The sequence below is a fragment of the Clupea harengus genome, chromosome 20 (genome assembly GCF_900700415.2).
Source record: "Clupea harengus chromosome 20, Ch_v2.0.2, whole genome shotgun sequence".
Lineage (NCBI taxonomy): Eukaryota > Metazoa > Chordata > Actinopteri > Clupeiformes > Clupeidae > Clupea > Clupea harengus.
The window spans coordinates 5,477,019-5,489,424 of NC_045171.1; the positions used below are offsets into that span (position 1 = coordinate 5,477,019).

Sequence of the window (12,406 nt, forward strand, 5' to 3'; positions counted from 1 at the left end):
CTATCTTTCGGAAGCCGCGTCAAACGTAATTGCTGGTTAGGAAGAAGCCATGTCAGAAAGCCATAATAAAGAATACTTTTATTAAACATCACCGTTTCCCCCCTGTCCCCAGGACTGTTGTGTCACTGTCTTTCATGCATCAGTTCCACCAAGATCTCTCAGTGCTCTTCTCCTCTCTCTCTCTAGTCTGCTAGTCTGCTAGCGTTAGCGCTCGCTGTCAGAATGCCCACAGTTTTGAGTCACAGGAAGTGGTTAATGCGAACCAGAGGGAAAGTTATGTGAGTGAGTGTGTGGGTTGGTGATGAGAAGCCCCAGGGGGTGGCTAAAGTAACACAAGCCACGAGTGAAAGGGAATGAAGACGGAGAGAGAAAATAGAGAGAGAGAGAGAGAGAGAGAGAGAGTGAGAAGGCTCCCCCTGTGAGCCATGGTACCCTGACCAGCTGGACCCTGCTTGGCCCTGACCATCCCACGCTGAGCTAACCCCTGCCAACAGAGTGCTGGGAAAGAAAAAGACAAAGAAAAGACAAGACCAGAAAAGAAGGAACGGGGGGAAAAAAAAACATTTGACAAGCTGTTGGGTTGAGTCCCCTGGTGCCATTCCTCAACAAGGGCTTACATGCAGCACATTTCACACAGTGGGCCCCTCAGACCTGCAGACCTCTTGCTCTCCTTTGCACCAGTTTCTCAAAACCGGCAGCTCACAAAATCTACTCCTCAGGCACTGCTATTACCTGCTACCGACAACGAAATAGTACCGTCAGTGATATTACTGACAAAATCTAATCAGTCACTGCTATTACCTGCTACCGACAACGAAATAGTACCGTCAGTGATATTACTGACATTGGTTTCCAAGGAAAGTGAGACAGGTGTCTAAACAGCTGCCAAGCATTCGTATTTAGCTCATATGTATGTGGGTGCATGGGGGGGGATGCAGAGGCGTGCGGCTGTATATGTATCCATATGCGTTGGTTGCCTGAGCAGAGCATCTGTGCGTTGGGTGTGTTGACACAGCATGCGTGTCGGATGGAGCACACGACACATGAGCTGCCTGAACAAGAGTCACCAGGAAGTGACACGGGGAGGAGGCAGTTTAAAAAAAAAAAAAAAAAAAACGAAGAAAAAAATAAAATACCTCAATCACCCCGCAGAAGCTAGGCGCTCCAGGCTTGGCTCTGAAAGCAGCCGCTGCTCAGCGCCTGTCAGAAATTGTTTATTGCCCACGAGGGGATCCATCGGTCTCCGAGGAGTGGCAAGGCATGCCTCCTCACTCGCATCTGTCTTTTAGGATTCGGGAGTCACAATTATACAGCACACATCTGCTGAAGGTTTGATTCCCCTGGATAAGCCCATCTCCTCCTAACAAGCAGGATTCCACATTGACGGGGAAGGGAAGGAAAAACTCCTTTTCCCCATTTTTCTTCCCTCTTTGCCTTATCCTTCAAAAAACCTTGACATTTCCCATGTGCACTCACACATGAGCTGCTATACTCACCCAACATATTTCTAAAATCCTTTCACACCTTAGTAGACAAATTGGATCAACCTATCGGCCAACCTTCAAGAGATGGGATAATACTCAACCACATATTTTTACACGCATCTTTATTTCCTGTTTGGCTGACTGTCTTCTCAGTAGAGCGATCGAAAAGAAAAAAGAAAAAGAAAAAAGCCTCTGTGGCTCAAGGTTCTTCTGGTACTCCCAACGTCTGTCTGTTAAATCAGTCACAAAAAGGACCAGGTTTCCAAGAAGCAAGACCATTGAGCCTTAATACAGTTTTACACCCGTGGCATCACATCATCAGCAGCATTGCACAATAACAGAAAAATACAATGTTTTGAGAACCAATTATGTGTTCAGCTACTCAAGCACCAGGGTTACGGCTGCAGTTCAAGGGTGACAAGGCCGTTGGATCTAGGCAGTCATTATTTTTACAACAGACAGGCTAGCTGAGCAGAATAAGGTTACATAGGGGGCCAGCGGGAACGAGTGTGCATCGCTGTGATCATGTGATTGTGGAGCAGTGGGGCGGAGGAACGCACGGAGAGCGGCCGTCTAACACAATAAATACAGGGCAGTGTGCAAACACGCCAGGACTCCACTGGGGGAGCAAGTAGGGTGGTCTGCTCCGCGCCGCTGGGGTCCTGCATGTTGTCTTCTTAATTGATCCAGCCCAGTCCGGATCACTGAGGAGGACAAGTAGAGGGTAAATAAGACATGGAGCACTGAGGAGTGGGGCAGGTTAGGGTGGCAGTAGCACTGAGGAGTGGGGCAGGTTAGGGTGGCAGTAGCACTGAGGAGTGGGGCAGGTTAGGGTGGCAGTAGCACTGAGGAGTGGGGCAGGTTAGGGTGGCAGTAGCACTGAGGAGTGGGGCAAGTTAGGGTGCCAGCAGTGCAGTGCAGAAGAGCGTCGGTCACCTGATTTCAGATGATTTCTTGTTCACCTTGGCTGGCTCAGCAACTACACCCATGGCAGCTTGATTAGTAGTAATCATGGTTTGCTTACAACAGTATACAGACCTGTTGAATTTCTCTTTGATTAGTAGTGATTATGGTTTGCATATAACAGTATACAGACCTTTTGCATTTCTCTTTGATAAGTAGTAGTTATGGTTTGCATATAACAGTATACAGACCTGTTGTTGAATTTCTCTTTGATTAGTTGTAATTATGGTTTGCATATAACAGTATACAGACCTGTTGAATTTCTCTTTGCTTTGTTCTTTTGCCTCTCTGTTTTCCTTTGTTGGTGCACTGTATTGTTTGGACCAGTAAGAGGTTTGATAGATATTTAAGAAATCGAAACAGAATCAGAATGAACGCAGTGGAAGATATATGTAATCGTTCATCATCACAAAATGGAAGAGAAGGAGATGGAGAGCAGCGATACTGGGAGAGTGCAGGAGCTTTTTGCGTGGCGGGTAGATGCTGGATATGCCCGCGTGGCGGGTAGATTCTGGTAGATTCTGGATCTGCCCGCTGCTCCTCTTCTCCTCGGAGCTGGGAGAGGTAATAGAGACTACTGGGACACCGCTTATCGTGTGAGCTGTCTGCCACGCTCTGCCCAAATCTCAGGTTTACGGCCTCAGCTGTGCCACTTGAGCCTAGATGCCAAAGCCCATCGGGGGGTGGGGGAGGGGGTGGGCTGGGTTTAGACAGTAGTTCAGAGAAGGTTTGTGTGTGTGTGTGTGTGTGTGTGTGTGTGTGTGTGTGTGTGAGAGAGAGAGAGAGAGGTAGAGAGAGGTAGAGAGAGTGGGATAGAGAAAGAGAGAGAGATAGAGAGAGTGGGATAGAGAGAGAGCGAGATAGAGTGTGTGTGTGTGTATGAGAGAGAGAGAGAGAGAGAGAGAGTGTGTGTGTGTGTGGTAAAGAGGTCAGGGTTATAATGGGTTGTTGTGGATGGGTGCATCAGCACAGCCTCTGCTCGGCTTAAATCTGACCACTCGGGTCGCGCGCTCAGAGAGCCGACTCTGCAAGTTTTATCGGCTGACGGACGTAATCCAGAGGCTGCCCTCATGGCTCCCCGCATGGCCAATTTACAGCGATGGGGTGGGACCCTTCCCACACTCCCTGCCTCCCTGAAACCACCACAGCACCACAGCAGCCCGGCCCTCAAGCTAATGACTGCGCCGCAGCTAATGCTCTACTAAGCATGCTCACAACCCACTCAAACAGAGCCCCCTTCGGGAAAAAAAAAGATACATTTCAGGTCCAATGTTATTTTTAGTCTTTCACACTACATTATCATTGCCAGATTTTTCGTTACCTTTCTTTTTAATAACCTTCCCCATATCTGTTAAACCCCTCAGATGAGAAGGAATATAAATGTAGACTCGCGTTTAGCTTTAACAGAGGGCTGTTTTCATTTTTCATTAGCCTGAATGCTTTGTAAGAGATGAGCTATTAGTGCCACGAAGGCCTGCATACCATTGCAACTGCAATGAACCATTAGTACCACTCCAACAAGTAATAATACATAATAGCTGTATAGGTGAGAGTATTTCCGAGGCATCTCTGGTGGTTGGATTGTAGCTTGACAGGGGCTACCCCTTGGCTGATTTTGCTGGGTAAATTGTAGTCATTATCTAAATGAGGGTTAGGACATCAGGATGCCTTTTCTGATGGGTTGAGATACGGCCCCGTGAGGGAGACTTTCCAGCGAGCCAAAACACCAGGCATGTGATCTCTCCCACGGCGTGCAGCATCAGAAACGCTCCGACCCAGATGAGATACGGGTAACAGAGACAAGCTGTCTTTCGCCGGTGCGAGGCGGGGTTGGGGGGTGGGGGGGGCGAGGCGCGGACTTTTTAGCGTATTCTACTGGGCTCGTCTCCAAGACTCCCTCGGACGGCGAGAGGGCCTCTCCCTCATGCTGAAGCAATTAAAGGAGGTCTCTGGGTCAGGCCGTCACACAGGGAGCCCACGGATCCCCTTTCCCCCACCCCCGTGTTCTGCCCCACTGCCCCAGCTGTGGGGAGGGAACGGGCCCGTTGACCTCTGGAGAGCCCCTGAGCGTTTAAACTTCCTGTTTCGGTCGTGTCCTTCCTGACACGGGGGGAGAAGGGTGGGTGGGAGATTGGGGCGCCGAGCATCACCTGCCTAGCCACCGTTATTATCATTAGCGTTGACTTGCCCTCCCCTTCTGGCCACACTCCAGCATTATTAGGGGGGTGATGGTAATTGCACGGTTGAAAGCGCGGCCACTCCTCTGCTCTGCTGTGCCCCCTCTCTCTCTCTCTCTCTCTGGCTCCTTACATCTCACCTTGAGTTCCTCCCCCGTGTGAGAGGAGCGCGCCGGATCCGAGCTCTTCCCCCCCCCCCCCCCCCCCCCCCCCCCGTATCCCAAGGTCAGGAAGGAGAGGAGGAAGTCATTAGCTAGGAAGATGCGTTAGCCTCAATTACCTTGCATGAGGAGGCCATCAGCAGCACCCCATCCAGCCTGCCCTTTGGGTGTTTATTGGCCAGTGTCCCTGAGCAGCAGCAAACACTCTACTGCCCCCAAACACAAGTGGGAGAGCCAATACCTGTACAATTGCCCCGCTAATGATAGATGGCTCCTCGTGATTGTTTGTGGACCCTTATTTCCAGAGCATGTCATTTAAATCCCACTCCACTGGCCTGACCTAACATGAGGGGCAACACACATGCCGCGCTCTCACATTTGGATCGCACATTAAGCTATTAACTTCACTTCCTTAGCCACTGTTGTGGTGTGCCGGGATTCAATTTGGGCTTTTGCTTTGTATCGACTTCCTTGATCCGATCAATGTAGGTTTGCCATTTTGAAGGAAGGGAAAACTATTTCAGTTCCTAGAATGAAAAAAGAGAGAGAGCACACCGGAGAAATCCTAGATTAAGGGAGAGGAGGAGAGCTGGACTCGTATCCAGGTGGTAAATTGGCCACAGGCTTAGGAGAGAGACCTCTGTTTAGCCTCAGTCGATGGGAAAGATTGGTCACAGCTGGAGTTCTCTGGTCAAATGGTGTTTTGAAAACTTGAGCGTTCTCCCTGTTTTAGTGAACCCTGCTTGTTACACCCCCGTTGAAAAAAGATCTGACATATCTATATGTCGTGGCGTACCATGAACCGGGATGTTTACAAAAACAACTTCACTGACATCAAACCAAATGCCTTTCATCCCCATTCGTCGATGTGGCAGCAGAATGTTCCTGTCCTTTTATCGGTTTGTTCCAGTGGTTTTGTTTATCCTTCACCACAGGCAGAAGCAAGTACCAGGAGAAAGAAACATGTAATGGCCATCAGATGTAATGGCCTTTTGGAGGAGAAAGTACTGATGCAGAAGAAAAAATGGGCCATTTTAGCAGCCTATTTTGGCTCTTAGTAGAGCATCAAACTGTCTCCTTTTGCCTCAGGTGTCATTTTACAAGACATTGAACAGAATGGCCACTGCTACATAATCACAGCTATGGCCAACAGTCAGGGCTCCAACCACATCTATCAGCTAAATGACATCCATAACCTTGCATTTTAAATGCTTATTTGTGCAATAGTAAGTCATTAATGAAGTGATGTTGATTGTTGTTTGTAAGTGTGTGGATGTGTTGTTTTCTGGGGCACAGACACATACACACACTCTCTCACACACACACACACACACACACGCCGGCACACGTGCACACGCACACGCACAAGCACACACACGTACACACACTCAAACAATGAAAGTTGTTCTTTGAAATGTTCTTTTTTTTATTCTTTTTTTTAAAAATCTGCCCTTGTAGTATAATTAAAACATGAGGTAGTTCACAGTCCTGTCCATGTAAAGTGGATCCAAATAGTTGTGCGTTTGATGGTGTGGTCTGACGGAGTGGGGCTCCTTTAAGGAAGCTGGCAGTCTCCCAGCAGTGAGTCAGGGAGACGGGCGCTGAGCACATCTCCGCAGGCAGATTGCACATTCAGGGAATAGATTGCCCTGCGGACGTCCAGACTCCACATTGTCTGCCCCACTCGGTTGTGCCTGGGCATTAAATGCATTTCAGAGGACCTGTCATCAACATTTTCTTATTCTTTCTCTCCGTCTCTCTCCCCTGCTTTCTGTCTGTCTCTCTCGCTTTTTCTGTCCTGCTCTCTTTTTTCTTCCTTCTTTTCCTCTCTATCTTTTTATCTCTCTCTCACACACTGTCTGTATCCCTCCTCCCTCCTCTCTCTCTCTCTCTCTCTCTCTCTCTGTCTCTCTATCTCTCTCTCTCATTTTGTGTTTGCCTGACTGCACCGCATGGCACCGTCTCTGTCCGGAAGTGAGCATGTGGTAGTGTTTAGTTTGCTAATGCTCTGGGCTTTTTGGGCAGCTTTCGGGGAGATATCATATGGAAGGCACCCAGCACATGGAATGCAGGCCAGTAAACAGAATCTATGCCCAAGTGCAGAGATCTTTCACGGGCTCAAGGTCCGGTGGGAGCGCCCCTCATCCAAAACACACAAAGAGCCTTGCACACATGCTGAGCGATCTTGAAAATGTTTCTCCCTCTCTCCCCCCCTCCTCATATCTCTCTCTCTCTCTCTCTCTCTCTCTCTCTCTCTCTCTCTCTCTCTCTCTCTCTCTCTCTCTCTCTTGCAGTGGAGTGCATTAAGTCCCATTTCAGCTCTTTTCACAGAGCATAACGGTTTTGAAGGAGTCCACTCACATGTGTGTGCTTACACTGGCAAGAATGACCTTGAGGTGTTATTGTTTTACAGAAAATTGTGCAAGCAGCCGTCTCATCCAATAACAATCTGGTTCATGTGTTTTCTTTCGGGTTTTTTTTTTCTTCTCTCCCCTGAAAAGGTTTCAAATTGCCAAAGCATTTTGAATAACAGCTCTCATGCATTACCTTCGCCGAGGCCCCGACCATCATTGTCAGTTCCAACTCGGAATCACTCCGGCCTCGTCTCCGCCCAACGGTTTGCCTACCTCCTTCACTGAGGTGGTGAGGCACCTTCGGATGCCTCTTGTGTGAATGATAACGGGGGGCGGCGGGGCTGAAAACCCCATCCACACTGCGGCGATATTTGTGTTCTACACGTGCACAGCATGTCTTTACTCAAGTTTAATTTCTTTTGGTGTAATAGGGGCTTCTCCATAAAATCTTAACGAGCCATCTGTATTAGTTTTATTGTGCGCAGACGCTGATGGGTGGCCTCTCGCTGTGAGGCGCAGCTTGCCTCCACTCGTCTCTTTCCCTCCTGCCCAGAAAGAGTGTCGCAACACACACCCCCCCCCCCCCCCCACACACACACACACACACACACAGACACACACACAGACACACACCCCCTGTCCCCCTCTCCCTCTGTCTTGCTCTCTCCCTCTGTCTTGCTCTCTCTCTGTCTTGCTCTCTCTCCCTCTGTCTTGCTCTCTCTCCCTCTGTCTTGCTCTCTCTCCCTCTGTCTTGCTCTCTCTCTCTGTCTTGCTCTCTCCCTCTGTCTTTCTCTCTCTCTCTGTCTCCCACCCTCCCTGCTCATTTACAACCAATGGACCAACCACCTGAACTGCAATATATTTCACGCCACTACCAACTGCTCATTTATTTATTTCTTTTTTTTATTGTTCAGTGGGAAGCAATTAGTAGGAACCGTGGCGATATTAAGACTGCTTTGTGGCTCGTGCTGGTCTGTCGAGCCTGACATGAACAGGCACAAAGCCTCTAATTTTTCTTGACAAGCCAGCCAAACATGTTGGCTATTAGTCGAAGCAATCGCACGCCACTCTTCCCGGACGGATATGGGAAAGAACAAAGCGGAGCGACAGGAGACAGGGAATCACGGTGCTGGCCTCGCATCTTGCATCCATTTGGGAAGAAACACGAATGTGTTTTTGATTTACAATTGGTTTCACTTGAACAACTTTACTGTGTAACCCTAATCTTACAGGGAGATTAAATGGTTCGGCTCTCTCAGGCCAACATAAATATGGCCAGCTTTCCAAACCTTCTGCATTTCGAAAAAAAAAAAGAGAGAACGTTTTTGTTTTTATTTTTCCCCCTCTGTGAACACACAAAGAGGAAAAATCTGTTTGGCGGAGATGAGCGGTTGCAGCGCATCACTCGGATGATGCATAGCGCTCGACGTGTTTCCTCCGTGAACTCTCCGATTTGGCAGAACCAAGCAGAGCCACGGGCACCCGCCAGCATACCATACGGAGGCTTCTCAACATCCCTCCTTTACTGCAGCCCACCCGTAGCAGCAGCTTTACAGTGCGGAGCGTGCAGTGGAGGTGCGGTGAGCAATTGAATCAGCTAGCATGTCCCAGATTGAGCGCAACACCTTGGTGGTGACACACCCAGCCGAGTGAGGAGAGAGTGACGCGGCCCTGTGTGTGTGTGTGTGTGTGTGTGTGTGTGTGTGTGTGTGTGTGTGTGTGTGTGTGTGCGCGCGCGCGTCTCTGATTAGTCCAGATGCTCTGGCGCTGAGCTCCAGGCTCTGATGGGGATGAGAGTAGGTGTTGGGAGAGTGGGTGTTGAGAACGTCACGCTGAGAGAGTGCGATACCTGGGTGAAGGATTCACAGGGGGTTGGGTGTACAGTGAGGTGTGTTGTGTGAGTGTGTGTGAGTGTGTGTGTGTGTGTGTGTGTGTGTGTGTGTAGATGGGAGCGGATGCATGAAGGCCTGGAAACAGTTGTTTTTGCTCATCCCCATCCCTGCCCTACCCCACACAAATATTTTTTGATATTTTCTTTGCTCCTCAAATTTCAGTTAGTTTGAATTACACTCCCCTTCTCTCTCTCTCTTTGTCTCTCTCTTCTCCGTCTCCGTCTTCCTCTCTTTTTGCTTGTCTCGTCTCTTCCATGAGAAGCACCGTGAGCGGGCTGAGTGGAAACAGACCTGGCAAAGAACAGTGTTGCATTTGACCACGTGTAGAGTGGTCCTGTGATGTCATCACCAAGGGACCTCTGTGAAGCTTTCTGACCTGACAAAAATGGATAAAATAATGGGTGCCATTAGGGCCTAGTAAAAAGAGGGTATTAAAGGAATGGGGTTGGGGAGGAGAAGGAAATGGATTTCATCACGAACCATGGGTGAATACTCTATGCGTCATAAAACGAATAGCCCTAAAAGGCAAAGACGACTCCTCCAAAATGTGATTCAGTTGCGGCCCTGTAAAACAAAGACCAGCACTGTTTGCACAAAATGGATGATTTCACATGCCTCGTTGTTTGGGTTGGTCCGGTATCAAGAGCTCTCCACCCACAATCTGTGCTCAAAGTGTTGCCTGAAAAACACTGGCGAAACATTCCAAAACTTGATTTTCAGAGGTCAGCCCCACGCCGAACAACTGAAACGTGATATCCTGCAAAGGTTTCCATAGACAATCACCGTCTCCTGGATAAGTTGCATTACGCCTTCATTTTAGTTGCATTCATTGAGGCGGCAAGTGGGGAGGGAGGGTTTCACCGAGCAGTGTTTTTGTCCTTGATTTTATTTTTTTGGAAACAGACGCAGCCTCAATCTTTGGTTCTCCTGCCGCGTAGAAGCTTCCTCCCCAGCCACTGAAGCACATGCGTCTGCCTGGGCTCTGTGTGGAAACAGGTGTGGATCCCCTGGCTTTGTTGACAAAGCAGCCCAAATCAGCGCCTCGAGCTCCTCTTCTTCTGGTGCAGGAAGATGCCGCTTCTTTGATAGTTTCTTCAAATATGCAGATACCTCTCCCCCCCCCACCCCCCCTCCTCCTCCCTCTCTCTCTCCCGTCTTTTTCCTTTCCTTCCCTCCTCCTTTCCTCTTCTTTTCCTTTCTTTCTCTCTCTTTTTTTTTTGCCCCTCACAGTGCAGGTTGTTTGTTCAGTGTTTCCAGGGAGACTTCCACCTTGGGCTTGAATAAACAGAGGAATGATTAGCGCCAAGGAGCGCTTCATCTCCCACAAGCAATCTGGTGGAGCGCAGGAATCTTCTTCCCGGCTGGCGCCAGGCACGCTAGCTCTCTCTCCCACTCCCGCCCGTCTCCCCCCTACCCCATTTAAAAAGACATGATGTTCGCTCCCCTGGGCTGCTGCCACCACTGCGGGCTCCTATCCACTAGCGCTTGTTTATTTACTTGTTATCCATTTATTCATTACAGTCGTTCCCCCCACCCTCTTCCTCCTCCTCCTGCACTTTTTTCCCCCGGTGATGGTGGCAGTTTGAGGTAGCATTGAGAGGGTCCCACCGACACAGGCTGTCAAGACGTGTGCTCTTTAAAACGGTTAAGAATGTCGCCGTGAGTGAGTCCAGTGTGTGTCTGTGTGGTTGATTTATGTATGTGTGAGTGTGCATGTCTGTGGAAGGTGTGCAAGGGTGAGCAAATGTGTACCTGTGTCAGGGTGTGTGTGTGTGTGCATGCATGCATGCATGTGTGTGTGTGTGTGTGTGTGTGTGTATTTGGATTGGTTGTGGTGGAGGCTCACTGAGCCATCGTCGCTGAAAATGGAGCCAGAGTGTCTCTGGAGTGCCGGTCAGGACATGCTTGGCATTAATGCCAGGCTCTGTGCTCGGCAAAGCAGTCGTGCCGGCTTCTCCCAGGGATTACCGCCCTAACACAATTATCTCCCCCAGCTCTGCAAATGCAGACAGACTTAGGGGAAGTATTGAGGCCTGTGTCATCAATGTGTGTGTGTGTGTGTGTGTGTGTGTGTGTGTGTGTGTGTGTGTGTGTGTGTGTGGCTGTGTGTGTGTCTGTCTCTCTGTTTGTTTGTATATTTTGTTTTGTCTGTCTGCCTGTCTGTCTGTGTGTTTGTGTGTGTGTTTGTGTGTGCGTGTGTTCTCTGTCTGTGGCTGGGTGGTAGTGTGTGTGTGTGTGTGTGTGTGTGTGTGTCCAACATGATCCAGTAAGCGGTGTGCTGCAGTCAGACTCTTCCCTACCCCAGCCCTCCCCTTCCCATCAGACTGTGAGAGAGCCAGAGAGGGCATGGGGGCCTTACGAAATTAAAACCCTCTTTAATGAATCACGAGAGGCCTCCAGGACCAGTTTATCGCAAGAGGCCTGCATCAGGTTTCAGAATTCAGTTGTTTTGTTTGAGATTTGATGCTCTGCAGCGGAGTACCCCGTGCTCTTTCTTGTTGTTCATTTGATGTAGGCTTGCATCAGTTCTGTAATGTATTGTTTGGAGGGGTGTCTCCCGTGGGCTGTCATTGGCAGTACTTACACTGCAGAGACCAGTGCAGAGATGATGCCAACTAACTACAGCGCAAAGTAACACGTCGAATAAATGCACAGCGTGTCTGTATTTCCAATGATGCAACGTTTTACCTCTGCGACCGGGTACATTTTGTTTATTTACTTTAAGAAATTCAACCATCTATTTCGCTGTCTCTCTGTTTATTTCTGTTTTGCATTTCTTTCAGCGTGTGAATACTTAGACTACATCATTACTCATGCCCGTGGAGATGCTCTCCGGAAGCTTCCGCTGAGAAACACACATGGCCGCTCACTCATATTAGATGCTATTTCTATATGTGGGTCACGTGATTGCGAGGTCACAGATATTTGCAGTTGATCGATGTTGTAAATATTCTCTCTCTCTCTCTCTCTCTCTCTCTCTCTCTCTCTCTCTCTCTCTCTCTCTCCCCAGTGAAAAAAGAAAAGGTGGATGAAACTGATGACAGGATGTCACAATTCAAGAAAAAAGCCAAGGAGCTGCGAATCCTGGATAGCAAGACGGCCCAGAACCTCTGTAAGTTCTGCTCTTATACCACATGTGTACGCTTCCAAGCTAAAAAAAACGTTCTCCTAAAGCTACAGTTTCTGTTTTCTGTTTGCACTATCTTACCTTCATCAAGTGTCATCACTGGAAGGAAACTCAGGGATGTGTCATCTAAACATTTCCCAATCATCACAGGAGGTTTATGTTGACAGTGACACACTCTCAAGACGAGTGACAGGTGGCTTTTGTGTGTTATGTGTGTGTGTGTGTGTGTGTGTGTGTGTGTGTGTGTG

The 12,406-nt window shown here is 48.9% G+C and overlaps 1 protein-coding gene across 7 annotated transcripts in view; it reads left to right on the forward strand.

Moving 5' to 3' along the window:
* Positions 1–12,406, forward strand: part of diaph2 (diaphanous-related formin 2) — a 386,793-nt gene that overhangs the window by 206,742 nt on the left and 167,645 nt on the right. For all 7 annotated transcript variants that reach the window (XM_031587577.1, XM_031587582.1, XM_031587583.1 and 4 more), the window contains one exon: positions 12,042–12,143. In XM_031587577.1, coding sequence (XP_031443437.1) covers positions 12,042–12,143 — 102 coding nt within the window. The remainder of the gene's footprint in view (positions 1–12,041; positions 12,144–12,406) is intronic.